The following is a 27,832-nucleotide window of genomic DNA, read 5'->3' as shown; positions in this document are numbered from 1 at the left end:
TTTATTTATTCCAATTGGCGATGCTGAACGCCTTTGTCCTATACAGGGCGTCAGGACGAACTGGATCTTTCCGGGAATTCCAGGAAGAGATCATCCTTGCCTACCTGTACCCAGGAGGCATGCCTGCCCAACTTCCCCTTCCAGATGCAGTGAGCCGGCTGCATGAGAGGCATTTTTCACATGTCCTCCCGAGTACCCCTACCCAAAGATGGCCCCAAAGAAGATGTCGTGTCAGCAGGCGCGGATTAAGGCGTGACACCCGCTATTGTTGTACCAAATGTCCTGACCAACCTGGTCTCTGCATCGGGGAATGTTTCGAGCGCTACCATACACTAGTGGAGTATTAGCGTAGGGTACAGCACAACACAGTGTAGGGCACACAAACACAGGGTCTCGAAGGATGTTGGATGTCCATCGACATTTTGAGAGACCCAAGCTGGAAGATCGCAGTCCCAAATCAAGAAATCAAGGAACAGTTAGAAAGAAAAATAAAAGGATCCAAAAACTGTTGTTGTGTCAGTAATTTTATATGTCCTTCTACTCTTCTTACTGTACTTTTTTTAATGTACTTTGTTTTTTCATTCTTTTGTGACCTGTTTCTCTTGCAGGTACTCGTCGGCTACCATGCATTGATTTTATATATTCTGACACAAACAGTGTTTGCGCTCAGCATATATGGATACCTTTGCTGATAGCAGCTGTGGTGATTTTCTGATTTCTGCACTGCAGTTAAAATCCTATTTTGGTATACGTGGATAGTGTCGTGTATACCCATCATTAAATTCAGTGGGTGGTTGTTTGGGCGGTTAATGATGAGTAATACTACGCATTATTCCTGTGCTGATTTCTGATAGGTTCTCTTTTTTTCCGTTCAGCCCACAGGCTGCATGAAAAAAAAAATCCTATATGCCAAACAAGGACCAGCAATGTACTGGTACGTTGCTGGACTTTGAGTGGTTGTACCAGGATGATGCCTGCAGATTTAGGCATCATCTTGGTATCATTTTTTACAGCCAGCGGTCGGCTTACATGTAAATGCAATCCTAGGAGATAATTGGCCGCTAGACTGCTTTTACATGCAGTGGGAGGGGCCTCCCCCCCCCCCCCACCGCCGCCTTCCGCAGCCTTCCGTGGTTTTTCTCTGGGGCCATTGGGAAATTGGGAAAGTATTTTATCACACCAATTTTGGTGTGGTCAGATGCGTTAAGGTCAGAGGAGAGATCTAGAGTATAAAAGACCCCAATTTTTTTAAAAAAGAGTACCTGTCACTACAGATTGCTATCATAGGGGATATTTAAATTCACTGTGATAACAATAAAAATGATTAAAAAAAATAAATAAAGGAAAGGTGTCAAAATAACATAAAAAAGCAAAATTAAAAAAAAATAAAAAATCAAGCCCCCCCCTTTCCCCCCGTGCTTGCGCGCAATGGCGCACCCAAGCCTTGGTCTAGTGTCATATGTAAACCGCAATTGCAGCATGCATGTGAGGTATAACCGCGAACGCAAGGTTGAGTGCAGTAATTCTTGCAGTAGACCTCCTCTGTAAGTCTAAAGTGGTAACCTGTAGAGACTTTTAAAGGTTTTTAAAAATGTACGTACTTTGTTGCCGCTGCGCAGGCATGTGCAATTTCATGTTTGGTATCTATGTACTCGGCATAAGATCATCTTTTAAATTTTAGCAAAAAAATTGGAATTATATAGTGTATTTGTGCAATAAATTAAAAGAAAATGTATTTTTTTCGCAAAAATTGCGTTTGGAAAATCTGTACGCAAATACCGTGTGACAAACATCCACCATTTTATTCTATAGGGCCTCTGCTTTAAAGAAATATATAATGTTTGGGGGTTCAAAGTAATTTTCTAGTAAAAAAAAAAAATTTTTTTTCATGTAAACAAAAAGGCACAGAAAAAGCATGGTTTTCAAGTGGTTAGAAGAGTGGGTGATGTGTGGATAAGATTAAGCATTAAATGCCGGGACAGTTCAAACACCCCCCAATTGACCCCTTTTTGAAAAGTAGACACCCAAAGCTATTTTCTGAGAGGCATGGTGAGTCCATGGAGTATTTTATATTTTGCCACAAGTTTCGGGAAAATTATTATTTTTTTTTTGTTGTTTTTTTACAGAAAGTTGTCACTAAATGATATATTGCTCACGCATGCGATGGGAATATGTGAAATGACACCCCAAAATACATTCTTTTGCTTCTCCTGAGTACAGGGATACCACATGTGTGAGACTTTTTGGGAGCCTAGCTGTGTACGTGACCCCGAAAACCAGTCCACATCTTCAGGTTTTCTAATGGCGTAAATTGCTGATTTTACCCCTGACTACCTGTCACAGTTTCAGAGGCCCTGAAATTTCAAGATAGCACAAACCCCCCCCAAATGACCCCATTTTGCAAAGTAGACACTCCCAGCTATTGGCTGAGAAGCATGGTGAGTCCATGGAATAGTTTATATTTTGCCACAAGTTTCGGGAAAATTTTTTTTTTATTATTTATTTATTTATTTTTTTTTTACACAAAGTTGTCAATAAATGATATAATGCTCACACATGCCATGGGTATATGTGAAATGACACCCCAAAATACATTCTGCTGCTTCTCCTGAGTACAGGGATACCCCATGTGTGAGACTTTATGCCAGTCTAGCCGCGTACAGGACCCGGAAATCCAATCTGCACCTTCTGGCTTTCTAAGGGCGTAAATTGTTGATCTCACTCCTTACTACCTATCACACTTTTGAAGTCCATAAAAAGCCAAGATGGCACAAACCCCCCCCCAAATGACCCCATTTTGCAAAGTAGACACTCCAATCTATTTGCTGAGAGGCATGGTGAGTATTTTGCAGCTCTCATTTTTTTCGGAAAATGAAGAAAAAACAGGAAAATGCATTTTTTTTCCTCTTTTTTCAATTTCCAAAACTTTGTGACAAAAAGTGAGATCTGCAAAACACTCAACATGCCTCTCTGCAAATAGCTCAGGGTGTCTACTTTCCGAAAAGGGGTCATTTGGGGGGGGGGGTTGTTCTGTCTTGGCATTTCATGGCCTCCAAAACTGTGATAGGTAGTCAGGAGTGAAATCAACAATTTACGCCCTTGGAAAGCCTGAAAGTGGGGACTGGTTTTCGGGGTCCTGTACTCGGCTAGACTGCAAAAAAGTCTCACACATGGGGTATCCCTGTACTCAGGAGAAGCAGCAGAATGTATTTTGGGGTGTCATTTCACATATACCCATGGCATGTGTGAGCAATATATCATTTACTGACAACTTTGTGTAAAAAAAACAAACAAAAAAATAATAATAATATATTTCCCGGAACTTGTGGCAAAATATAAAATATTCCATGGACTCACCATGCCTCTCAGCAAATAGCTTGGGGTGTCTACTTTCCAAAATGGGGTCATTTGGGGGGGTTTTGTGCTATCTTGGAATTTTAGGGCCTCCAAAACTGTGATAGGTAGTCAGGAGTGAAATCAACAATTTACGCCCTTGGAAAGCCTGAAAGCGGGGACTGGTTTTCGGGGACCTGTACTCGGCTAGACTGCAAAAAAGTCTCACACATGGGGTATCCCTGTACTCAGGAGAAGCAGCAGAATGTATTTTGGGGTGTCATTTCACATATACCCATGGCATGTGTGAGCAATATTTCATTTACTGACAACTTTGTGAAAAAAAAATATATATATATATATTTCCCGGAACTTGTGGCAAAATATAAAATATTCCATGGACTCACCATGCCTCTCAGCAAATAGCTTGGGGTGTCTACTTTCCAAAATGGGGTCATTTGGGGGGGGGGGTTTGTGCTATCTTGGAATTTTAGGGCCTCCGAAACTGTGACAGGTAGTGCAGAGGTGACATGCACAATTTACGCCATTAGAAAACCTGAGAGGGTTGATTGGTTTTCGCGGTCCTGTACACAGCTAGGCTCCCAAAAAATCTCACACATGGGGCATCCCCATACTCAGGAGAAGTGGCAGAATGTATTTTGGGGTGTCATTCCATATATACCCATGTCATGTGTGAGAATTTTATCTTTTAGTGACAACGTTGTGTAAAAAAATAAAATAAAAAAAAAAATAGTAATTTTCCCAAAACTTGTGGTAAAATATAAAATATTCCATGGACTCACCATGCCTCTCAGCAAACAGCTTGGGGTGTCTACTTTCCAAAATGGGGTCATTTGGGGGGGGTTTTGTGGTATCTTGACATTTCAGGGCCTCCTAAACCGTTAGAGGTAGTGAGAAAATGCAATGAAAAATTACCTGCAGCTCCATTCTCAAAGTCTGGTTCTAAAGGCATTCTATACATTAAGCTAAATAACCTTCTGTGTGCAACAGCCCCCCTAATACCTGAGCCCATCTTGATCCAGCGATGTTGCACAAGAGCTTCAGTTGTCTGCGACTCTCCCTCTGCTGAGACAGCAGCGGCCACCATTGGCTCCTGCTGCTATCAATCAAAGTTAGTGAGCCAATGAGGAGAGAGAGGGGCTGGGGCCGAGCCATTGCTCTCTGTCTGATTGGACACACAGAGCAGTGGCTGGGCTTGGGTGTTCTCATAGCAAGCTTGGAGGGAAGTGCCAGGAGCGCCGGCTAGGGACTTGAGAAGAGGAGGATCTGGGCTGCTCTTTGCAAAATCACTGCATAGAGCAGGTAAGTATAACATGTTTGTTATTAAATATTTTTATGTTTAAAAATATCACTTTAGGAGCCGGTTCACACTACTGAGACCAAAAAGTCGCCCCATGAAGGAGCGACTTTTTAGCTTGACTTTGAAGAGACTTGTTTAGAGACTTGGAAGAGACTTGTGCACTACTTTGAAGAGACTTAAATGATAGGCGACTTTGTCTGTGGGGAATGCCTGGCTAATCTTTTTCTTCTTCCTGGAAAGTCTGATAACAGGTCGCTTGAAAATAGATAAGGATGCGACTTAGAGGCGACTCCCATTGAAGTCTATGTGCACAAGTCGGATAGAGGTCGCCTTGAAGTAGTACAGGAACCTTTTCTGAAGTCGGAGCGACTTCAGTAGTGCATATTAAGACGGCTCTTATTCATTCACATTGAATTTGTGATGACATTGAATTTGTGATGACAAGAGACTTGGGGCAACTTGAGGGCACACAAGTCGTGTCCCAAGTCGGAGTAGTGTGAACCGACTCTAAAGGGTTAGTTCACCTAACCTAAACCAGGCCCACAGTCCCCGCTGTACTTTCCTCCGGGGATGCCGAGCTGTCAGCACCCACGTAGCTGCTCCATTAGTCCAGGTATTTTTTTAAATCCCTGCTCTTCTCCCTGTACTCCATTGGCACTTCTGAGACAGTCCAGATGGAATCTGATTGGTTAGCTCTGACCAATCAGAATTGATCTGGTTCCTGCCAGAAGCATTGCACGGATAATAGTTATTTTGTGTTTAAAATGTTTTGGAGCTTGGAATCCTGAGAATTCAGTATGTATTTGCTTGTGCTGCAGTTTAAAATGAAATGTTTTAAAAGGCCTAGGTTAAACAATTGTTTTTATTTTTATTTTTTTATTTTAAGAAAATGCAATACATTTTTTATTTATTTCTTTTTCACTTTAAGCAAAAGGCCTGGCTGAGATCGGTGCACAGTGGATTCATGGACCGTCCCCTGAGAACCCAGTTTTCCAGCTGTCAGCCCAGTATAATCTTTTAAGTCCTGATGCCCTGCTTGAGGAGAACCAGAAAATGGACGTGGCAGGCCACCCCCCTGACATCCCTGTTATCTATACCAGCTCTGGAAAGAAAATCAGTGGGCCATTAGTGATGAATTTAACAAGTTTATACTTTGAGTGGCTGGAGAATGCTCGTAATTTCACAAAGGATACATGCAGTCCAGATGCCAACGTGGGAAGTTTCTTACGCCAGGAGATTTTACGCAGCTCAAAGGAATGGGATAAGGACACATGTGAGCTTAATATGGCAATTTTAAGGTCATTTCTTAATATTGAGTGTTGTGTAAGCGGAACCCATACAATGGACCATGTGGCTCTTTGTCCCTACGGAGAGTATAAAATGTTTCTAGGACTGGATTGCACCTTTCCTAAGTAAGTACACAAAAAAAATCAGTTTAAAGTGGTAACCTTTTCTAGGCAAATAAAAGTTGTGGTTTTGGAAATGTTTATTTTATGGTAAAAAAAGCAAAACAAATTTAAGTGCCGGTTCACACTACGTCGCTCCGATTTCGGGGGCGACCTGTGAAGTCACGTGCAGCGCGACTTCAGCGCGACTTGCACGGACTTCATAAAATGAATGTTTATGCAAGTCGCCTCCAGGTCGCCCCGAAGTAGTACAGGACCCTTTTTCTAAGTCAGAGCGACTTGTGTCGCTCCTATTAGAACGGCTCCTGTACCGCACAATAGGAGCGTAACGGACCGCGACTTGTCAGGCTGACAAGTCGCGGTCCAAGTCGGACTAGTGTGAATGCGGTCAAAGTGTTACTAAACCCACAACCGTAAATTCGGTCTGTAAATCTAGTAAATCATGCTTGTTATACTCACTGTGGAAACTAAGGAGATAATCCTCTGCATTGTGTATAAAGGCTGTGTGATCCTATCTCTCTGATACTTCTCTTCTTTAACTGACTCCAATCCATCTCTTGATAGAACAGAGCATTAGGAGTCAGGCTGCACATGCTCAGTTTGGTGTGTATTGCTAGAGAGTTTTTCTTTTTTCTTGGGAGAGTGCATATGATCAGCAAAGGGCCAATTAGCACTGTCCAGACAGGATCAGAGGAGAATGAAATCTCCTCCTAAGAGCTGATGCAAGTCACAACAAGAGAGAAAGGAGAGCCAGCGCTATCTAAGTGCAGTATAAAAGATGTGTTTAATAACAACAGACAAATGCAAACTCACAACGTGGGCATGATAAACCGGCATGTAAAGGGTTCATCCACTCCAGTGGGAGGACGAGCAGCAATTGCCTGAGGAAGAAGCACGCATGCTTCGAATGCATGCACCTCCCACTCCACCTTCTACCCAGAAGTGAAGTTAGTGGCTCTTCTCTGAGGGACACTGCGTACCTGGAAGTGCTGGGAACCACCAGCACAGCCGGAACCAGCGAAGATTCCCCGGATCCCCGCTGCTCATCCTCCCACTGGAGTGGATGAACCCTTTACATGCCGGTTTATCATGCCCATCTTGTGAGTTTGCATTTGTCTGATGTTATTAACCACTTGCCGACCGCCGCACGACTATCTACGTCGGCGGTCAGCCCCTCACAGGCAAACTAACGTAGGGCTACGTTGCTTGCTTGTGAGGGTCTAGGGAGCGAGCGCGCGCCCCCCGGGGCGCGCTCCCGCTCCCGCGTGGTCACGGACCCCCCCGCGCGTGTGACCAGCGGACCCGATGTCCGCCGGTCACTCGGCGATCGGCGGGGGAGAGGGAGAATGTCAGGCAGCTTGTGTAAACAAACTGCCTGTCATTCTCCTCGCTGCAAAGACACTGATAAAACGGATCTGGTATGTAGATCCGTTGATCAGTGTCCTTACAGCTAGAGCCACAGCCAATCACAGTAGAAACCACGCCCCTAGGGACACACACAGCCCCTCCCTTCCAAATAAAGTTAACCCCTTCACTACCAGTGTATTTTTACAGTAACAGTGCATATGTATAGCACTGATTACTGTAGAAATGTCACTGGTAACCCCAAAAGTGTCAAAAATGTCAGTCAAGGGTCCGATCTGTCCGCCGCAATGTCGCAGTACCGCAAAAAAAATCGCAGATCGCCTCCATTACGCGTTAAAAAAAAAAACAACAAAAATGACAAAAATCTTTCCCTTTGTTAGTAAACGCGATAACTTTTGCGCAAACCAATCAAAATACGCTTTTTGCGATTTTTTTTACCAAACATAGGTAGCATAAAATAAATTGGCCGAAAATTTTTAAAAATTTTGATTTTTACATTTTTTTTTGGGGAAATTTCATATAAAAAAATGTGAAAAATATTGCTATTTTTGCAAAATTGACGCTCTTTTTTTGTTTATAGCGCGTGATCAAAAAATCGCACAGGTGATCAAATACCACCAAAAGAAAGCTCTGTTTGTGGGAAAAAAAGGACGTCAAATTCGTTTAGGTACAGCGTCGCACGACCGCGCAATTGTGCGTTAAATTCACGCAGTGCCGAATCGCAAAATACCCCCTGGTCGGAATGGGGGTAAAATCTTCCGGGGCTTAAGTGGTTAAACGCATCTTTTATACTGCACTTAGATGGCGCTGCTCTCCTTTCTCTCTTGTTGTGCATTTCCACAGAGTTTCTTCTAGCTCTCATCAGAGCCTGCAGCCTTCTACAGCCAGTATTTCTCCATTGTCCAGCAATCAGCCCATACTTGAACTTTATGGACATTTAAACCAGAACTTACTCCTGAATATGCCCTTCTCTTCTCAGCCTATCGCTTATGTTTTTGTTGTTTGTACAAGTCACAAGACTACTATATACTGCTGATGAGAAAAGGTATTTAGCAGTTTATATTTACTAAAATAATTGCATTTCCGCGCTCTTTGTACTGTGGGAGACAAGATATAGTGAATGCAGGTTCTGGGTTTAGTAACACTTTAAGCCCATGAGCAACATGAGGGCTCCATTTCTACCTGAAAGTTGATTGATAGCAGTGATGGGAATCAAATATTTTTTGGGATCCTCAGACTATTCACCTTGTACTGTTCTTGTAATGTTCTATTTAAAACAAATTTTAGGGGTGTCCAGAAAAATAGCCAACATATTTGGGTTCCAGCAAATGTTAAACTAAAGCTTGGGCACAGTAAAACATAGATAAGAACATTAAGGCTCCTTTCACACCTGAGCATAACGTTTTCAGGTGTTTTTATGGGCATTTTCAGGCGTTTTTTTGCAGGTGTTTGGAGCCTTTGACATGTAACAAAACGCCTGCCAAAAAAGAGGCTCATGTACTTTTTTGAACTTCAGGCGTTTTGCTTCAGGCGACAAAATGCTCATATGTGAACAAGGGCCACTGAAATTAATGGGATTTTGCTTGTTGGGCGTTTTGAGTTTCCAGAGATAAGTGTTTTTTGAGCTAAAAAATGCTCAGGTGTAAAAAGGACCTTAGGCTCCTTTCACACTTGGGCAGTGCTTTGCAGAGCTTAAACATGCACATGTTAACATGTGTTACCTCAAGAAAGCCCATTCATTATAAACAAATTGCATAGGCGCCTCACAAATTTAAGGCGCCTCATCGACAGGTAAGTGAGACTCCTCCGCAGCCCCTGCATTTCCTCATGCAGTGCTGCGGGCATGGTACAGGACATTTTCCTGTACCATGCCCGCAGCACTGCATCTCCTGTGCCATGCCTGTACCTACTGTGCCATGCCTATACCTACTGTGCCATGCCTATACCTACTGTGCCATGTCTGTACCTACTATGCCATTCCTATACCATCACCTGTGCCATGCCTATACCATCACCTGTGCCATGCCTGTACCATGACCTGTGCCATGCCTATACCATCATCTGTGCCATGCCTGTACCATGACCTGTGCCATGCCTATACCATGACCTGCTCCATATCCTGAACCATCTCCTGTACCATGCCCTCAGCCCCTGTTTTGTGTCTTGCGGTGGTCCAATTGGGTCCGGTAGCTGCTGCATTTCTCACCCTAGGCTTATACTCGAGTCAACAAGTTTTCCCACTTTTTCGTGGTAAAATTAGGGGCCTCGGCTTATATTCGGGTCGGCTTGTACTCGAGTATATACGGTAATTGAAAACTAAAACCATGCCTGCCATTGCTTCATACTAAATGCTTTAGGAACCTTTAACGTTTTCTCTGCCAAGCCCGGCGCTCCACTTTTAAACTCAGCTGGCTGGACCATTTTTGCAATATTTTTTCACTTCTGGCTTTCAGAGTTTGTAAAATACCCCCCAAACCATATATTTTCTGAAAGCACAGGACCAGTAGAATAAAAAGAATGTGCTACTGATTTTTTAGGCCCCACAATATTTGTACAAATGTTTATCAAAACAATATGTTTGCTAAAAATACACTAAAATAGTTAGTCAGGTTGAAAAAAGACACAAGTCCATCTGGCTCAACCAATATAAAAAAAAAAAAAAAAAAAAAAAAAAAAAAACCAGTAAAGAAAACCCAACCATACAATGCCATATACACAATCCTCTACCCACAGTTGATCCCGAGGAAGGTGAAAAAAACCCCAGCAAAGCACGATCCAATTTGCTACAGCAGGGGAAAAAAATTCCTTCCTGATCCCTTGAGAGGCGATCGGATATTTCCTGGATCAACTTTACCTATAAATATTAGTACCCATTTATATTAAGTACACCCAGGAAAGAATCCAGGCCTTTTTTAACCACTTGCCGACCGCCGCACGACTATATACTGCGGCAGTCAGCCCCCTACAGGCAAACCGATGTATCGGTACGTCGCTCGCTCCCGCCGCTCTGTCACAACACACACTGTATACTGTATATAGCATTTTCCTATATACCCGTATAAGTGTGACTTGTGACCAGGTTTAGCGCTTGCGGCCCTTCCTTTTACACTTAGGATACCCGCAACCCCCCGAATAAAGATTTAACCCCCTGATCACCACCCAGTTAACCCCTTCCCCCCTGTCACATTGCACACTAATATACAGGTAATATAGTGTTTTTACTGTATTTTGTATTAGTGTGATTGTGACTTGAGTTAGCGCTAGCGAGTTAGTTTCTGTCCCAAAGAGGTCTAGGGTCCCCGCCACCCCCCCAATAAAGATTTAACCCCCTGATCACCCCCAGTTAACCCCTACACCCCCTGTCACAACACACACTGCATACAGTATATAGCAGTTTCCTATATAACTGTATCAGTGTGACTTGTGACCAGGTTTAGTGCTTGCGGCCGTTCCTTTTACACTTAGGATACCCGCCACCCCCCCAATAAAGATTTAACCCCCTGATCACCCCCATTTAACCCCTTCCCCCCTGTCACATTGCACCCTAATATACAGGTAATATAGTGTTTTACTGTATTTTGTATTAGTGTGATTGTGACTTGAGTTAGCGCTAGCGAGTTAGTTTCTGTCCCAAGGAGGTTTAGGGTCCCCGCCACCCCCCCCCAATAAAGATTTAACCCCCTGATCCCCCCTGATCACCCCTACACCCCCTGTCACAACACACACTGCATACAATATATAGCAGTTTCCTATATAACTGTATCAGTGTGACTTGTGACCAGGTTTAGCGCTTGTGGCCATTCCTTTTAGGGTTAGGATACCCACTACTCCCCCCCAATAAAGATTTAACCCCCTGATCCCCCCCTGATCACCCCCAGTTAACCCCTTCCCCCCTGTCACATTGCACACTATACACAGGTAATATAGTGGTTTACTGTATGTTTGTATTAGTGTGATTGTGACTTGAGTTAGCGCTAGCAAATTATTTTCTGTCCCAAGTAGGTTTAGGGTCCCCGCCACCCCCCCCCCCCAATAAAGATTTAACCCCCTGATCACTCCCAGTTAACCCCTTCTTTGCCCTGTCACAGTGTCACTTTTATAGTGTACAGTTTTTTTTTCTGATCACTATTATTAGTGTCACAAGTGACATTAGTTAGTGTTAACGTCAGTCTAAGAAAGCGCAGATCCCCGGCGCATAGTTAGAAATAACCCCTTGATTACCACACACACACACACACACACACACACACACTTCCATTACTAGTATAGTGTTTGAACAGATCAATATCTGATCTGATCAGAACTATACTAGCATCCCCATAGTTTAGGGTTCCCAAAACATGGTGTTTGCACGGTCAGCACTGATTCCTGCCAGCACCTGCGTTTAACCCCCTCCGCCCAGATAACCCCACCCCACCACACCCAGGCAAGTGTAGTAATCGATAGATTACTGTCACTTACAAAAAAACACAACACACAAAACCGCTGTGTTAGCAGAGTCAGGCCTGATCCCTGCTAGCATTAGCAGTTTTTTTTTGGTAGCGGTTGAAATAGTCCTTGACAACCAGGTGCTTTTTTTACCTGTGAGTCACACTACTGTACCGGTAAATTTAGTTACTAAAATGTCAAAACGGTGGTACAGTAGTGCAGAGGCTTACAGTATACTGACCATGTCAGATAAGAGCAAAAGTTTAAAACCTTTCTGGGCTTTTCCCTCAACATGGGCATAACCAAAAAGAGTGAGATGCGGCTATATTGGTCCACTAACCCAATTCACCATATGCGCGTGTACTCTGCCTACATGTCCAGGGCGAGATACAAGCAAATTCTGCGATTTATGCATTTCAACGACAATGAAATCTGTTGTCCTCGGGGAGACCCTGAATATGATCGGCTCCACAAAATTCTGCCCCTCATAGACCACTTCAGTCAGCGGTTTGCAGCCTTGTTTACCCCCAACAAGTTGTCTGCGTTGTCGAGTCCCTGATTAAGTTTACTGGCTGCCTTGCTATGAAACAGTATCTCCCCAGCAATCGTGCTAGATATGGGGTCAAGCTGTATAAGCTGTGTGACAGGGCCACAGGCTATACAGTTAGTTTCCGGGTCTACGAGGGAAAAGATTGCACTGTGGAGCCCCCCAACTGCCCAGACTACATAGGGAGCAGCGGAAAGATAGTTTGGGACTTGGTGTCACCCTTTTCCGGAAAGGGGTACCATTTGTACGTGGACAAATTTTAAACAATCATGCCACTATTTAGTCACCTTCTCGAATTACAAATTGGCGCATGTGGCACCATGCGACCTAATCGCCGTGGCTTCCCCCAACGGCTTGTAAATTCCCGTCTTAGTCGGGGGGAGAGAGCCTGCTTGAAAACGGACAAATTGCTTGCAGTGAAGTGGAGGGATACACGGGATGTTTTCGTTCTGTCCTCCCTTCACGCAGACACGACGATCCAAATTACTACGGCAACTGGCGTTATGGAGAAACCCCTCTGTGTCCATGGCTGTAACCTTAATATGGGAGGGGTAGACCTTAACGACCAGCTTTTGGTGCCGTACTTAGTTGCCCGTAAAGCCAGACGCTGGTATAAAAAAGTGTCTGTTTATTTATTGCAATTGGCTATGCTGAACGCCTTTGTCCGATACAGGGCATCAGGACGAACCGGATCCTTTGGAGAATTCCAGGAAGAGATTATCAATGCCTACCTGTACCCAGGACGTGTTCCTGCCCAACTTCCCCTTCCAGATGCAGTGAGCCAGCTGCATGAGAGGCATTTTCACATGTCCTCCTGAGTACCCCTACCCAAAGACGCCCCCAAAGAAGATGTCTTGTCTGTAGCAGGCGCGGATTTAGGCGCGACACACATTTAGGCACTATTATTGTCCCACCTGTCCTGACCAACCTGGTCTCTGTTTCGAGCGCTACCACACACTAGTGGAGTTTTAGTGTAGGGTACAGCACAACATAGTGTAGGGCACACTAACACAGGGTCTCGAAAGATGTTCGATGGCTATCGACATTTTGAGAGACCCTAAGCTGGAAAATTGCAGTTCACAAAAAAAAGTGTTAAAAAAAATTAAAAAAAAAATAAATATAAAATAAAAAAGCCAAAAACAGTTGTCTTCTCAGTTATTTTTATGTTCTTCTACTCTTCCTACTGTACTTTTACTGTACTTTGTTTGTTTTTCATTCTTTTCTTAACCTGTTTCCTTTGCAGGTACTCGTTGGCTGCCACACTGATTTTATATATTCTGACACAAACAGCTTTTGCGCTCAGCATATATGGATACCTCTGATGGCAGCGCTGTGGTAGGTTGATTTCACCACTGCAGTTAAAATACCTTTAGGTATACGTGGAATATTGTCATGTATACCCGCCATTAAATAAGTGGGTTTGGATGTTTGGGCGGTTAATGGTGTGTATACTACACAATTTTCCTGTGGTGATTTCTGTCAGGTTCTCTTTTTTTCATTCAGCCCACAGGCTGCATGAAAAAAAAAAAACCTACACTATATGCCAAACAAGGACCAGCGGTTTACTGGTACGTTGCTGGACTTCGAGTGGTTATACCAGGATGATGCCTGCAGCTTTAGGCATCATCTTGGTATCGTTTTTACAGCCAGCGTTTTTACATGTAAAAGCAATCCTAGCAGATAATTGCCCGCTAGACTGCTTTTACAAGCAGTGGGAGGGAACTCACCCATCCCTCCCGCCGCCTTCCGCAGTTTTTCTCGTGCTCTCCTGTCCCACCGGTTAACCCGAGAGTGTAGCCGGTGGTTCAATTATCTAACCATAGAGCTGATTGGAGACGAGAATGGCTCCAATCATCTCTATGGCCTAAGATACCGGAAGCTACGAGCATTTCATGACTTCTGTTTCGCCAGAAATAAACAGTGCCATTGGGAAAGCATTTTATCACATCAATTTTGGTGTGGTCAGATGCGTTAAGGTCAGAGGAGAGATCTAGAGTCTAAAAGACCCCAATTTTTGTTTAAAAAGAGTAGCTGTCACTACAGATTGCTATCATAGGGGATATTTAAATTCACTGTGATAACAATAAAAATGATTAAAAAAGAAAAAATTAAAGGAAAGGTGTCAAAATAACATAAAAAAAGCAAATAAAAAAAAAATCAAGCCCCCCCCCTGTCCCCCCGTGCTTGCGTTCAAAGGCGCACGCAAGCTTTGGTCTAGTGTCATATGTAAACCGCAATTGCAGCATGCATGTAACGTATCGTCGCAAACGTCAGGTCGAGGGTAGTAATTCTTGCAGTAGACTTCCTCTGTAAGTCTAAAGTGGTAACCTGTAAAGACTTTTAAAGACTTTTATAAATGTACCTAGTTTGTTGCCGCTGTACAGGCGTGCGCAATTTTTAAAGCATGTCGTGTTTGGTATCTATGTACTCGGCATAAGATCATCTTTTAAATGTTATCAAACAATTTGGAATTATATAGTGTATTTGTGCATTTAATTTAAAAAAAAATGTATTTGTTTCCGCAGAAATTGAGTTTGGAAAATCTGTGCGCAAATACCATGTTACAAAAAAATTTGCAACATCCACCATTTTGTTCTGTAGGGCCTCTGCTTTAAAGAAATATATAATGTTTGGGGGTTCAAAGTAATTTTTTCATGTAAACAAAAAGTCACAGAAAAGGCTTGGTTTTCAAGTGGTTAGAAGAGTGGGTGATGTGTGGCTAAGATTGAGCATAAAATGCTGGGACAGTTCAAACACCCCCCAAATGACCCCTTTTTGAAAAGTAGACACCCAAAGCTATTTGCTGAGAGGCATATTGAGTCCATGGAGTATTTTATATTTTGCCCTAAGTTTCGGGAAGGTGACAATTTGTTTTTTTCACACAAAGTTGTCACTAAATGATATATTGCTCACGCATGCCATGGGTACATGTGAAATGACACCCCAAAATACATTCTGCTGCTTCTCCTGAGTACAGGGATACCACATGTGTGAGACTTTTTGGGAGCCTAGCTGTGTATGGGACCCCAAAAACCCATCACCGCCTTCAGGTTTTCTAATGGCCTAAATTGTGCATTTTACTTCCGCACTAGCTGTCACAGTTTCAGAGGCCCTGAAATTTCAAGATAGCACAAACCCCCCCCCCCCCCAAATGACCCCATTTTGCAAAGTAGACACTCCCAAGCTATTAGCTGAGAGGCATGATGAGTCCATGGAATAGTTTATATTTTCCCACAAGTTTCGGGAAAATTATTTTTATTCTTTTTGTTTTTTTACACAAAGTTGTCACTAAATGATATATTGCTCACACATGCCATGGATATATGTGGAATGACACCCCAAAATGCATTCTGCTGCTGCTCCTGAGTACAGGGATACCCCATGTGTGAGACTTCTTGGCAGTCTAGCCACGTACAGGACCCCGAAAACCAATCCCCACCTTCAGGCTTTTTAAGGGAGTAAATTGTTGATTTCACTCCTTACTACCTATCACAGTTTTGAAGGCCATGAAATGCCAAGATAGCACAACCTCCCCCCCCTCCCCAAATGACCCCATTTTGCAAAGTAGACACTCAAGCTATTTCCTGATCGGCATGGTGAGTATTTTGCAGCTCTCATTTATTTTGGAAAATGAACAGGAAAATGCATTTTTTTTCCTCTCTTTTCAAATTCCAAAACTTTGTGACAAAAATTGAGATCTGCAAAACACTCAACATGCCTCTCTGCAAATAGCTTAGGGTGTCTACTTTCCAAAAAGAGGTCATTTGGGGGGGGGGGGGGGTGGCTGTGCTGTCTTGGCATTTCATGGCCTCCGAAACTGTGATAGGTAGTCAGGAGTGAAATCAACAATTTCCGCCCTTGGAAAGCCTGAAAGTGGTGATTGGATTTCGGGGTCCTGTACTTGGCTAGACTGCAAAAAAGTCTCACACATGGGGTATCCCTGTACTCAGGAGAAGCAGCAGAATGTATTTTGGGGTGTCATTTCACATGGCAAAATATAAAATATTCCATGGACTCCCTATGCCTCTCAGCAAATAACTTGGAGTGTCTACTTTGCAAAATGGGGTCATTTGGGGGGGGTTTTGTACTATCTTGAAATTTTAGGGCCTCCGAAACTGTGACAGGTAGTGCGGAGGTGAAATGCACAATTTACGCCATTAGAAAACCTGAAAGTGGTGATTGGTTTTCGGGGTCCCGTACACAGCTAGGCTCCCAAAAAGTCTCACACATGTGGTATCCCTGTACTCAGGAGAAGCAGCAGAATGTATTTTTTTCAGGTGTCATTCCACATATACCCATGGCATGTGTGAGCAACTTATCTTTTAGTGACCACTTTGTGTTAAAAAAAAAATGTAATATTCCCGAAACTTGTGGCAAAATATAAAATATTCCATGGACTCGCCATGCCTCTCAGCAAATAGCTTGGGGTGTCTACTTTCCAAAATGGGGTCATTTGGGGGTGTTTGTGCTATCTTGAAGTTTCAGGGCCTCCGAAACTGTGATGAGTAGTGAGGAGTAAAAACAAAATTTTACGCCATTAGAAAACCTGAAGATGGTGATTGATTTTCAGGGTCCCGTACACAGCTAGGTTCCCAGAAAGTCTCACACATGGGGTATCCCCATACTCAGGAGAAGCAGCAGAATGTATTTTGGGGTGTCATTCCACATATACCCATGTCATGTGTGAGAAATGTATCTTTTAGTGCCAACTTTGTGTTAAAAAAAAGAATTTAATTTTCCCAAAACTTGTGGCAAAATATAAAATATTCCATGGACTCACTATGCCTCTTAGCAAACAGCTTGGGGTGTCTACTTTCCAAAATGGGGTAATTTGGGGGGGGGGGGGGGGGTTGTGGTATCTTGACATTTCAGGGCCTCCAAACTGTGATAGGTAGTGAGAAAATGCAATGAAAAATGTACGCCCTTTGAAATTCTGAAGGTGGTGATTGGTTTTCGGGGTCCCGTATACAGCTAGGCTCCCAAAAAGTCTCACATATGTGGTATCCCTGGAGATATCAGGAGAAGCAGCAGAACATATTTTGGGGTGTAATTACACATATACCCATGGCTTGTGTGAGCAATATATCATTTCAATGACAACTTTGTGTAAAAAAAAAAAAAAAAACTATTGTTTTTTTTAGTTATTTTTCAAACACCTGTGACAAAAAAATGAAATATTCAATGAGCTCAGCATGCCTCTCAAGACATTCCTTAGGATGTCTACTTTCCAAAAAGTGGTAATTTGTGGGGGGGGGGGGGGGTTGTACTGCCCTGCCATTTTAGCACTTCATGAAATGAGATAGGTCAGAAAGTAAAAGCTGCATAAATTCCAGTATTTACACAATAGTTTGTAGACGCTATAACTTTTGCGCAAACAAATAAAAAATTCGCTCAGTGAGATTTTTTTTGTCAAAGACCTGTAGCTAAATACATTTTGGCCAAAATATATGACATAAATTGAGTATATTGGATATTTTTTAAAAGACAAAGTTGAAAATGTAATTTCTCTTACGTCCTCCGACAGTCGCCGCCTCTTCATATTCGTCACATATGGGGTATTAGACTTTGCTCCGAAGGAGTAGCTAGGCAACAGAATATGTTAACATTAAAGCTTTTAACATATCCCACCCTCAAGGGGTGGTCCCCTCAGTCAATACCCTCCTACTTCCTGCAACCATATCTCAGTTTCAATGTCTAGCTTGTCAGGAGTGGCTGGCTCTCTCTGTGCTGGGGCTTTGTGCCCCAGACTCTTTCTTCTTTTTTGATTTTTTTGTTTGAGTTTTCTCTCTACCTTTACTTAGCTGTTCTTTTTGTCAGCATTAGTTAGTTCTTCTGATGAAGAGGATCATGCGGGCTGGGTCTCGGGCTGATCCCCCTGGTCGCAGGTCGTGGGTCAGTGGCTTCCCAGCCTGCCATCGAGCGTTCAGCCAGGTAACGCTCCTGGCCCAGTGAACGACCCATCCCTGTTTGGTGCAGGGATGATTGGTGAGGTGGCTACCTTACTGGACGCTGTGCGGTTTCTTAACCCCCATTTTGTGCGTCTTGTATGCGACTCTCCCTGCCTCATGTGCAGCGGCTTGTTCGCCTGTGCGGGTCCCCCACGCCATTGTGAGGTAAGTGTATCTATGTGGGGACCTGTGGTCAGTCTGGGACTGTGTAACCTGCCTCTGTTCTCACTGTTTGTCTCCCTATCACTCGGCTGCATGCTGTGGGCTGCAAGGAGGGGGGGGGGGGAGCTGTGTGACACTATGTGTGTCAGCTTTGTCAGTGTGAGAAGCTGTGTGCTGTGGGGCATGTTTTGTGACATGTTTGGGCACTATACAGCGATCGCTGCGGTGATCTACCATGTTTTTTATATATGGCTGAAATGTGTGCATTACTGTACTGTGGAGCGGCGGTTTGGCGCCATTTTGCCTACACTCGCTCCGGCCGCATGTTCTACATGCATGGCGACCATTTTCTTGTAGCCTCCCATAGGCTTTAATAGAGCGCCCTGGTCACATCACTTCCTCTTCTCCTGGGTACACCGATCGAGGCAGCAGCAGCGGCGAGGGTCTCCTCAGGTTATATCCTTCTTATCCATTGCCTGTGTCAGTTTTATTGTCCCTGTGGGGGTCTCATTGTGCTTGTGTGTGGTGCGGTGGGCTGCGCTCGCCGCGCTTGTTAAAGGGGCAGTTAACCCTTTATTATCCGGCATTTTGATATTGGGGCAATGGATTCTCAGGAGGGCAAATTTCCTACCGCCTTGGTGGATAGCCAGGGGACCGCTGTTTCCCCCCCAGGGGGGGATTTAGCCACTATTTTGGCTGGCCTTGCTGCTCAGGTGCAGATGCTGGTGGCTGCTCAATCTACCAAGAGACCCAGAGTTTCTCTTTCCTCTGATTCTGAGGGTGAAGGTGATGGGGCTGTTATGGCGGGGGTCTCCTTATCGGGGTCCCGCTCCTCCCTGGATCTAGTGGGGTCCGAGGTGGAGGCTGAAGTTGAAGGGGTTGATAATTCTCCCCCTGGCTCGCCTGAAGAGCTTGCAATCATGGATGAATTGATTGCTTCCATAAAACAAACGCTGCTTTTGCAGGATGAAGTGTGTCCCCCCGCTGCCTTGGCGGCTTATGGGACGCAGAGAAAACGCAGGACGCCGCAGGTTTTTCCCTGCAATGATGATTTTCAGCGTGCTGTTAAGGAACAATGGCGCAATCTACGCAAACCTTTTGCTGTGCCAAGTAGGTTCAAGCTGTGTTATCCTTTCTCGCCTTCCACTGATGAACGGTGGTGTGTGCCACCCCCGGTGGATCACGCAATTGCGGTTTTAACCAAATCTACTGCGATTCCTGCAGAGGATTCCCCAGTGTTCCGTGATGCCACGGATAGGAGATTGGAGTCTCTTGCCCATCATACTTACTCTATTACGGGTTCTATGCTTAAGGCTCTGTTTGCCTCTCTCATGGCGGCCCAGGCTGTCGCAAGTTGGACGCAGATGCTTAGGCGCGTCCTAGTGGCCGATTCGGCCTCGTCAGCGACCCTGGATATGGTGGATCAAATCCACCAGGGTGTCATGTATCTGTGTGATGCGGACTTGGACTTAGTCCCGTTGGCTGCACGTGTGCACAGCGTGGCGGTGTTGTCTCGCCGCCTGGTTTGGTTGAAATGTTGATCGGTGGACCAATCTTCACGTAAGATCTTAGCCAATCTGCCTTATGATGGGTCTCGCCTTTTTGGGGAGTCCTTGGATGTGTTGATTAAGGGGATCACCGGAGGTAAGAGCACTCTCTTGCCCCATTTCCCCAAGGCTAAGGGGGCTTCTGGGAAGAAGCATGCTAATTTTCGGCTCCCTCAGGGGTCCTTTTGTGCCTTTCGGTCGCACTACAAGGGCAAACCGTTCAAAGGTCAAGGCTCTCAAAAGAAGCCCTGGTCTGGGAAACAGAAGTCCGGTCAGTCCGGATCCGCAGCCCATAACAGTGCGGCCTGAAGGGGCCCCCTCACCCAGTTTTGGGGTGGGGGGACGCTTGCTCTGTTTTCTTCAACCCTGGTTGGCCCGCGTGCGGGACAGATGGGTTCAGGAGATCGTTTGATCTGGTTACAAGATCGAGTTTCTCTCTCGGCCGGAGAGCAGATTTTTTCCCTCAAATCTTCAGCTGTCTCCGGAGCGTTTACGGGACCTGCACCTGGCGGTGCGGGACCTGAGGGCTCAGGGAGTGGTGGTTCCGGTGCCTCATCGGGACAGATTTCGGGGGTTTTATTCCAATCTGTTCACCGTGCCCAGGAAGGAGGTCAAGGTTCGTCCAATTCTGGACTTGAAGGCTCTGAACCGCTCTGTGCGGGTTCGCAAGTTCCGCATGGAATCCCTGCGGTCGGTGGTGGCTGCCCTGGTTCCGGGGGAATTCATGGCCTCCATCGATTTGAAGGATGCGTATCTTCACATCCCCATTTTCGAGGGTCACCAGCGGTACCTTCGATTCGCCATTGCGGAGGATCACTACCAGTTCGTGGCGTTGCCTTTTGGCCTCGCCTCGGCTCCGCGGGTTTTCACCAAGGTGCTTGCACCGGTTCTGGCATTATTGAGAGCCCAGGGCATTTCTGTCCTGGGGTATCTGGACGACATTCTGGTTCGGTCTGCGACCAGCCAGGGTCTGGAGGAGGACCTGTCTGTCACGATGCAAACTCTGCAGGAGTTTGGTTGGACGATAAATTTTCCAAAGTCGACACTGAGTCCGTCGGTTCGTCTTCCCTACCTGGGAATGATCCTGGACTCGGTGCAGGCGAAGGTCTTCCTGCCGGAAGACAAACTCAGAACTCTTCAGGAGGAAGTCAGGTCTCTCCGGGACGTTCCGCTCTTGTCTCTGCGGACGTGCATGAGATGTCTGGGATTGATGGTCTCGGCCTTCGAGGCGATTCCCTTCGCCCAGTTTCACACGCGGGGTCTCCAAGCGGAGATCCTGTCCATGTGGGACGGGTGACCTCAATCTCTGGATCTTCAAATCTCGTTGAGTCATCGCACCAGAAGAGACCTTCTGTGGTGGCTCCAGTCCCCGATGGTGTCCGGGGGCAAGTCGTTTCGTCCTGTCTCGTGGACGGTGATCACCACGGATGCCAGCCTGTCGGGCTGGGGTGGTGTTCTGGGCGTTCTGTCCGCCCAGGGAACTTAGTCGGAGGGGGAGTCCTCTCTTCCGATCAACATTCTGGAATTGCGTGCGATAAATCTCTGTCTTCATCGCTGGACGGACCGGCTGCAGGGCTGCCCGGTTCGGGTGCAGACGGACAATGCCACAGCGGTGGCCTACATCAACCACCAAGGGGGCACCAGGAGTGCCCGAGCGGCTCGAGAAGTGGCCGACATTCTGACTTGGGCCGAGACTCATGTCCCGGCGATATCGGCGGTGCACATTCTGGGGGTGGAGAACTGGCAGGCGGACTATCTGAGTCGCCAGACCCTGGATCAGGGGGAATGGTCTCTTCACCCGGCTGTCTTCCAGATGTTGTGCGCGAAGTGGGGTCTTCCAGATGTGGACCTGTTCGCGTCTCGTCTCAACAACAAGGTGAGGAGGTTCGTGGCAAGGAGGCGCGACCCTCGGGCAGACGCGTCGGACGTGTTAGTGGCCCCGTGCAAGTACAAGCTGATGTACGCGTTTCCACCGATTCAGTTGCTGTCCAGGTTCCTTCGCAGGTTACACTCGGAACGCAGCACGGTGATTCTTGTGGCACCGGACTGGCCTCGCCGGTCCTGGTACGCAGACCTCGTGAATCTGGCGGTCGACGCCCCGTGGCGTCTACCTCTTCGAGACGATCTCCTGTCTCAAGGGCCGATATACCATCCTGCTTTACAGTCGCTGGCTTTGACGGCCTGGCTGTTGAGACCGAGGTCCTGAAGGAGAAGGGTCTCTCCCCGGAGGTCGTTCATACCTTGATCAACGCGAGGAAGTCTTCCTCGGGGAAGGTTTACTACCGTACTTGGAAGGCCTATTTTGCCTGGTGTGAGTCCAGGGGGTTTTCACCCCGCACGTACTCGGTTTCCCGAGTGCTGTCCTTCCTTCAAACAGGTGTCGATCAGCGTTTGGCGCTGGCTATGATAAAGGGTCAGGTGTCTGCGCTGGCCGTTCTGTTTCAACGTCCCGTGGCTTCCAACTCCTTGGTTGGCACTTTTGTTCAGGGAGTGCGGCATCTGGTTCCTCCTAGGAGGGATCCTCTGCCCCCTTGGGACTTGAATCTCGTTTTATCTGTGTTACAACGTGCTCCTTTTGAACAGATCAGGGAGATCTCGTTGTCTATGTTGTCCAAAAAGGTCGCCTTTTTGGTTGCGATCACTTCGGCTCGCAGAGTGTCGGAGCTGGCGGCTTTGTCCTGCAAGTCTCCGTATCTGGTTGTTCATTTGGATAAGGTGGTCTTGCGACCTAATCCTTCTTTTCTTCCGAAGCAAGTTTCGGAATTCCATCTTAATGAGGATATTGTCTTGCCTTCGCTGTGCGCGAAGCCTAAACATCCACAGGAGGTGAGGCTACATTCTTTGGATGTTGTTCGGGCGATAAGGGTTTACCTTAAATCGACTGAGTCTTTTCGAAAGACGGACTCCTTGTTTGTTCTTCCAGAGGGCCCTCGGAAGGGCATGGCGGCGTCGGCCTCTACCATCGCCAAATGGATCAGGCAGACCATTGAACAGGCGTATGCCTTGCAGGGGAAGGTTCCCCCTGTGCCTGTGAAGGCGCACTCTACTAGATCTCTGAGTACGTCTTGGGCCTGTCGTCATGGGGCTTCTGTACCCCAGGTGTGTAAGGCGGCGACCTGGTCGACCGTGCACACTTTCACGAAATTCTACAAAGTAGATGTTCAGGCATCGGCGGATGCTTCCTTTGGCCGCAAGGTTCTTAGTGCGGCAATTCCCTAGGGTCCCTTGTTGGGGACCTCTGGCTGTTGGGATAAGTTTTTTATCCCCTGGTTCTTTGTCTTTTCCTGGGTTGTTGCTCCTGTTGAGCAATTATTTTTTCCTGTAGCCCAGCTGGTTTCCTTCCTTTGGTAAGGTTCCTTTCTTTGATGCGGAGACTGCGTTGCCTTTCGGCGCGGATGCGTTTCCCACCCCTCATGTTTGCACTGCTTTGGGACGTCCCCATATGTGACGAATATGAAGAGGCGGCGACTGTCGGAGGACGTAAGAGAAAACGGAATTTTTGTAAAATCTTACCTGTAAAATTCCTTTCTCTGAGTCCTCCGACAGTCGCCGCCCCCGCCCCTCTTTTGGGGTTTGGTTGTATACTCTACTGCTATTCCACTGAAACTGAGATATGGTTGCAGGAAGTAGGAGGGTATTGACTGAGGGGACCACCCCTTGAGGGTGGGATATGTTAAAAGCTTTAATGTTAACATATTCTGTTGCCTAGCTACTCCTTCGGAGCAAAGTCTAATACCCCATATGTGACGAATATGAAGAGGCGGTGACTGTCGGAGGACTCAGAGAAAGGAATTTTACAGGTAAGATTTTACAAAAATTCCGTTTTTTTCTCAAAACCTTCGCTCTTTTTTTATTAATATCACAAATAATAAAAAGCGCAGAGGTGATCAAATACTACCAAAAGAAATCTCTGTTTGTGGGGAAAAAAAGACGTAAATTTTGTTTGGGTGCAGCATTGCATGACCGCGCAATTGTTAGTTAAAGTCATGCAGTGTCAAGTTGAAAAAAGGGGCCTGGTCTTTGAGCAGCCAAATCCTCCGGGTCTTAAGTGGTTAAAGCAATCTAATGAGTTGGCCAAAACCACCTCCACATTTTCACAGCTCTTACTGTGAAGAAACCTTTCCGTATTTGGAGATGAAATCTGTTTTCCTCTGGACGTAGAGAGTGCCCCCTTGTCCTCTGTGTTGACCTTTAAAGTGAATAACTTAACACCAAATTTACTATATGGACCCCTTATGTATTCATGCATGTTGATCATATCCCCCCCCCCCCCCCCTTATGGGCCATACACACTATAAGATTTTCTGAAGACTTTTTCCTTTAGTCTTACCAAAACCATATAATATGAGGTCAAACCTAAACACTTTCAATTTGTATGCAATCTGGCAGGCCCTTGCACTACATAGAAAAGGTAAATCTGAAGGAAATCTAACCACAAAAGTTGGATAGTGTGTATCCAGCTTTAATCTCCTCTCCTCAAGAGAGAAAAAATTCAGTTCCTCTAATCTTTTCTCATAGCTGAGCTCCTCCATGCCTCTTATCAGTTTGGTTGCCTTCTCTGCACTTTCTCCAGTTCTCTGATATCCTTTTTAAGAACTGGTGCCAAAAACTGAACTACATATTCCAGATGAGGTCTTACTAATGATTTGTACAGGGGCAAAATGATATCTCTCTCTCTGGAGTCCATGCCTCTGTTAATACAAGAAAGTACTTTGCTTGATTTGGAAACCGCAGCTTGGCATTGCATTCTATTATTAAGCTTAGGATCTACTAGAACACCCAGATCCTTCTCCGCCATGGAGAAAATCATTATTGGTAGATAAAACATAGCAAAATTTACAAAATCCCTACTAAATATACAAACCCGATTCCAAAAAAGTTGGGACACTGTACAAATAGTGAATAAAAACAGAATGGAATGATGTGGACGTTTCAAATTTCAATATTTTATTCAGAATACAACATAGATGACATATCAAATGTTTAAACTGAGAAAAAAAATCATTTTAAGGGAAAAATAAGTTGATTTTAAATTTCATGGCATCAACACATCTCAAAAAAGTTGGGACAAGGCCATGTTTACCACTGTGTGGCATCCCCTCTTCATTTTATAACAGTCTGCAAACATCTGGAGACTGAGGAGACACGTTGCTCAAGTTTAGGAATAGGAATGTTGTCCCATTCTTGACTAATACAGGCTTCTAGTTGCTCAACTGTCTTAGGTCTTCTTTGTCGCATCTTCCTCTCTATGATGCACCAAATGTTTTCTATGGGTGAAAGATCTGGACTGCAGGCTGGCCATTTCAGTACCCGGATCCTTCCTTTATGCAGCCATGATGTTGTAATTGATGCAGTATGTGGTCTGGCATTGTCATGCTGGAAAATGCAAGGTCTTCCCTGAAAGAGACGATGTCTGGATGGGAGCATATGTTGTTCTAGAACTTGGATATACCTTTTAGCATTGATGGTGCTTTTCCAGATGTGTAAGCTGCCCATGCCACACGCACTCATGCAACCCCATACCATCAGAGATGCAGGCTTCTGAACTGAGCGCTGATAACAACTTGGGTTGTCCTTGTCCTCTTTAGCCCAGATGACATGGCGCCCCAGTTTTCCAAAAATAACTTCAAACTTTGATTCGTCTGACCAAAGAACAGTTTTCCACTTTGCCACAGTCCATTTTAAATAAGTCTTGGACCAGAAAAAACGGCTGCGCTTCTGGATCATGTTTAGATATGGCTTCTTTTTTGGCCTATAGAGTTTTAGCTGGCAACGGGGAATGGCACGGTGGACTGTGTTCACTGAAAATGTTTTCTGGAAGTATTCCTGAGCCCATATTGTGATTTCCATTACAGTAGCATTCCTGTATGTGATGCAGTGCCGTCTAAGGGCCCGAAGGTCACGGGCATCCAGTATGGTTTTCTGGCCTTGACCCTTACGCACAGAGATTGTTCCAGATTCTCTGAATCTTTGGATGATATTATGCACTGTAGATGATGATAACTTCCAACTCTTTGCAATTTTTCTCTGAGAAACTCCTTTCTGATATTGCTCCACTATTTTTCGCCGTAGCATTGGGGGAATTGGTGATCCTCTGCCCATCTTGACTTCTGAGAGACAATGGCACTCTGAGAGGCTCTTTTTTTTACCAAGTCATGTTGCCAATTGACCTAATGAGTTGAAAATTGGTCCTCCAGCTCTTCCATATATGTACATTTAACTTTTCCGGCCTCTTATTGCTACCCGTCCCAACTTTTTTGGAATGTGTAGCTCTCATGAAATCCAAAATGTGCCAATATTTGGCATAACATTTCAAAATGTCTCACTTTCAACATTTGATATGTTATCTATATTATATTGTGAATAAAATATAAGTTTATGAGATTTGTAAATTAGTCCATTCCTTTTTTACTCACAATTTGTACAGTGTCCCAACTTTTTTGGAATTGGGTTTGTAAAAGATTAACCTGTATTGAGTTAATAAATATATAAAAAAACAAATAAATAACAAATATTACTAACTTTTTTGCAAAATGGTGAAAATCAAATGTACGCAAAAATTTCTCTAAAACTTTGGAGGTTTTAATTTTTCACTAACTGCTTTCAGATTTTGAAAAAGACCCCCCAAGCCATACATTTTCTTGAAAGCACATGACCAGTAAAATCAAAAGAAGGTGCTACTGATGATATTAGCCCCACTAAGTTGTGTAAATGCTTATCAGATCCCAATTTTACTGAAAAAACGCTAAAAAAAGAAATCCCTATTTGCACACAAAACCACAATATAACTTACAAAACTCTTGCTAAATTTCTACTAAGGCCTCACTCAATGGGGTTTGCTACATAGTATGCCCATGGAGGGCTGTGTTTACCTGCACATGGATAGACAGGTGTTCTGTGCATCCTGTGCAGGCAGTCCTATTCATTTTAACTGCCATGCAGAACACCTGTGCATCTCTTTGCACCTAAACATGGCCTCGCTGTAGTATGCCCTGCTTGAACAAGGCCTTTGGTTTTGTTTAGACTTGCAGTTGGGGTGGCAAAAATGTGCGGTTGAGCTGCGTTTTTGCTGCCTGCCAAATACCCCCTGAAACTAAAGAGGAGCTCCAGTCTCCCCCCAACAAAATTAAGTCAGCAGCTACAAATACTCGAGCTGCTGACTTTTCATACAAGGACACTTACCTGTCCAGGATCCAGTGATTTTTGGTTCTCACTTCACTCCTTCAGTCTCCTCTCACATTACCAACTTATTTACTTACATATCAGTATGGATGTCACACCGCTTCTTTAACCTCAGTCTTTCTAAAACTCAGCTCATAAAATTCACTCCGTGCCCTTCTTCTTATCTTTTTCATCAAGATCAATAATATAATTATCAGTCTCTTCAGTCGCAAATCCAATTGCCGCTTTTTTAACAATGAAGCCACCAAGCAACTCATTCACTTCCTTGTTATCTCCCGCCTTGACATGACTCCTCATAGGCTTACTTATTTCATGAATGCTGCTGCCAGACTCCTCCACCTCACTGACCACTCCATGTCAGCTACCCCTTTCTACCATTCCCTCCTCCTGGCTTCTGATTGCCCAACAAATAAAATTCAAAATATCAACAGCAACATACGAAGTCATTTACAACTCTGCCCCAAGCTACATCACCAATCCTGTCTCTATACATGACCCAAACCATCCTCTTTGCTCCTCCCAAGACCTCCTGCTCTCTAGCTCTCTTGTCTCCTTCTCCCATGCCTATCTCCAGGACTTCTCCAGAGCTTCTT

General features: G+C 45.0%; 1 protein-coding gene across 1 annotated transcript in view; it reads left to right on the top strand.

The window, feature by feature from the left end:
- The window catches only part of PAOX (polyamine oxidase), a 112,895-nt gene that overhangs the window by 20,357 nt on the left and 64,706 nt on the right, over positions 1-27,832 (top strand). The window contains exon 2 of the mRNA XM_082267663.1: positions 5,583-6,066. Within this exon, the coding sequence (XP_082123789.1) occupies positions 5,583-6,066 (484 nt within the window). The remainder of the gene's footprint in view (positions 1-5,582; positions 6,067-27,832) is intronic.

Source organism: Pelophylax lessonae (assembly GCF_965119305.1).
Source record: "Pelophylax lessonae genome assembly, chromosome: 9".
Lineage (NCBI taxonomy): Eukaryota > Metazoa > Chordata > Amphibia > Anura > Ranidae > Pelophylax > Pelophylax lessonae.
This window is presented reverse-complemented; position numbering and strand designations above follow the sequence as displayed.